The sequence below is a fragment of the Anas platyrhynchos genome, chromosome Z (genome assembly GCF_047663525.1).
Source record: "Anas platyrhynchos isolate ZD024472 breed Pekin duck chromosome Z, IASCAAS_PekinDuck_T2T, whole genome shotgun sequence".
Classification (NCBI taxonomy): domain Eukaryota; kingdom Metazoa; phylum Chordata; class Aves; order Anseriformes; family Anatidae; genus Anas; species Anas platyrhynchos.
The window spans coordinates 10787808-10790216 of NC_092621.1; the positions used below are offsets into that span (position 1 = coordinate 10787808).

At 61.7% G+C, this 2409-nt stretch overlaps 1 protein-coding gene across 2 annotated transcripts; it reads left to right on the forward strand.

The window, feature by feature from the left end:
• The first annotated feature begins 334 nt into the window (after positions 1-334).
• LOC113840292 (avidin-like) lies at positions 335-2198 on the forward strand. Of its 2 annotated transcripts, none has more exons than XM_072031348.1 (4): positions 335-492; positions 618-825; positions 1498-1618; positions 1705-2198. In XM_072031348.1, exons 1-4 carry the CDS (start codon positions 421-423, stop codon positions 1748-1750), a joined length of 447 nt encoding a protein of 148 aa, XP_071887449.1. In that variant the 5' UTR covers positions 335-420; the 3' UTR covers positions 1751-2198. The 2 variants fall into 2 exon arrangements, with proteins under 2 accessions (XP_071887449.1, XP_027302729.3); XM_027446928.3 differs by having other exon boundaries at positions 341-492; positions 624-825.
• Positions 2199-2409: the final 211 nt, after the last annotated feature.

Sequence of the window (2409 nt, forward strand, 5' to 3'; positions counted from 1 at the left end):
CAGCAGCTCTGGTCCCGAGTTTGCTTTGCATGATGGAGCCGGGGAAGGAGGAGTGGGCTGGGGCATTGATACTACTGGGCACTCCCTGTGCAGCCTGGGCATGGCCCCAGGGCCCTCATGGGCAGCAGAAGGGAGGGAGCATCCTCCCTAGAAAGTGTTTTCCCCAGCTGAGCCTCTGTGATGCCAGCTGCCCTGCAAGGCTCTTGGTAAACACCAGCAAGGAGGTACAGTTTCAACACCGGATTTGGGGAGTCTCTATCTGCAACCACATCCTGTAGGGGTGGGAATGGCCCCTTCATGGTGGAACCACCCCGATTGCACAACAAAACCCCGGACAGAGCTGCCACCTGCAGTCCCGTGGCAATAAAAAGGCGAGGGGGCCCTGCGAGGAGCACAGACACCTGTCCGCCTGCTGCAGAGATGGTGCTGACGACCTCCCTCCTGCTGCTGCTCGGCCTGGCCCTGCTGGCCCCCGGCCTCTCTGCTGACCAGGTAAGGGGATGGGGATGGGTTTGGGGATGGGGATGGGGCTAGGTCCGGGGATGGCTATGGGTAGTGGGACTATGCCCCTTGAGGACTCCTTGCCTGCCTCCTGCCTGGTGCTGAACCCCCTCTAGCCCCAGTGCGTGCTGACCGGGAACTGGACCAACGACCTGGGCTCCAACATGACCATCGGGAAGCTGAGCAGCAACGGCGAGTTCGCTGGCACCTACATCACGGCTGTGACGACCACGAAAAAAGAGATCAAAGCATCACCTCTGGTGGGAACCCAGCACAACAACACCCAGCCCACTTTTGGCTTCACTGTCAACTGGAATTTTACAGGTTTGTCTCCTCTCCTTGTGGTGTCCCCGGTGCTCCCATCCACTCCCTGTGCTTTCTCCTTCGCTCTACCCTCCCCTGTGGTGCCCTGATGCTCGGCAGCCCTGCCCTGTGCCAGCCTTGAGGCTCTCCTGCCCTTCATGCAGCATCCCCTAGGGCTCCCCACCTTTGGTGTCCCCACAGCTCCCCCATCCCCTCCCATGTCCCCATTGGTCCCCCATGCCTGCCCCCAGAGCCTCGCCACCTCTGGGTGAGGAATCTCCTCCTACCACCTAACTAAATCTCTCCTCTCTTAGCTTCAAGCCGTTCCCCTTGTCCTATCTCTCCAGCCCCTGACAAAGGGGTCCCATGGGAGCAGAGCAGAGGGGGACAATCCCCTCCTTCATCCTGCTGCCCACACTGTGTTGGTGCAGCCCAGGACACAGCGAGCACGCATTGCTGGCCCATGTCCCGCTTCTCGTCAACCAACACCCCCAGGCCCTTCTCCTCGGGGCTGCTCTCAGGGCATTCCCCACCCAGCGTGTGTCTGTGCTGTTCCCAAAGTTCCTGAGTGTGCCAGAGGGCAGGGAAAGCCCGAGTGAGCTGTCCTCAGGGCCAAGGAGCCACGGCTCTGGCACTGCCCTGCTCGGGGCTCATGGCTCCAGCCACACTCCCCTCACCTGCCCTTCCCCACAGACTCCACCACCGTCTTCACGGGCCAGTGCTTCGTGGATGAGCACGGCAAGGAGACCCTGAAGACCATGTGGCTCCTGCGGTCACACGTCGACAGCATCAAAGATGACTGGAAAGCCACCATGTGAGTCCTGGGCAGAGGCACAGGGCCTGGCAGCAATGCGGTGGCCCCGTGCCTCCTGCCTGATGTCTCCTGCTCTGTCCCCGCAGGGTCGGCACCAACAACTTCACCCGCCTGCACACGCACTTGGAGTGAGGCTGGCCCCGTGGGGGTCCCAAGGCTGGCCACTGGCTTCTAGAGGCCTTGTGGCAGCTGAAGGGGGCTACAGGAGAGCTGGGGTGGGACTCTGTGCCGGGGGGTGATAGGACAAGGGGGAACGGCTTTAAACTATAATCAGGGGGATTTAGATTAGATACATGTATTCGTAAGAAATTCTTCACTCAGAGGTGGTGAGGCCCTGGCCCAGGCTGCCCAGAGGAGCTGTGGCTGCCCCATCCCTGGCAGTGCTCAAGGCCAGGCTGCATGGGGCTGGGGGCAGCCTGGGCTGGGGGGAGGTGTCCCTGCCCATGGCAGGGGGTTGGAGTTGGGTGGTGGGTAAGGTCCCTTCCCACCCAGAACACTCTGTGCCTCTGTGATTGCGTGACAACACCTGGGCATGGCCAATGCCGCTGCCTCTCCTCACAATAAAGCTTTACTGCAAACACCTCTGGCTCCTGTCACCTCCTGTCCCTTTGGGCTATGTGTGAGCCCTGGCTCTCGTGTCCCCCCCATGGCGTCCCACTGCCTCTTCCATCACCCGACCCCGGTCCCTGACACCCACCCCATGGCGTGGCGGCACCAGCAGTGGCACCCATGTCACGGCGTCCCCTGTGCCGCCACAGGGGACACATCAGCAGCCAACTTCTCAGCACCCA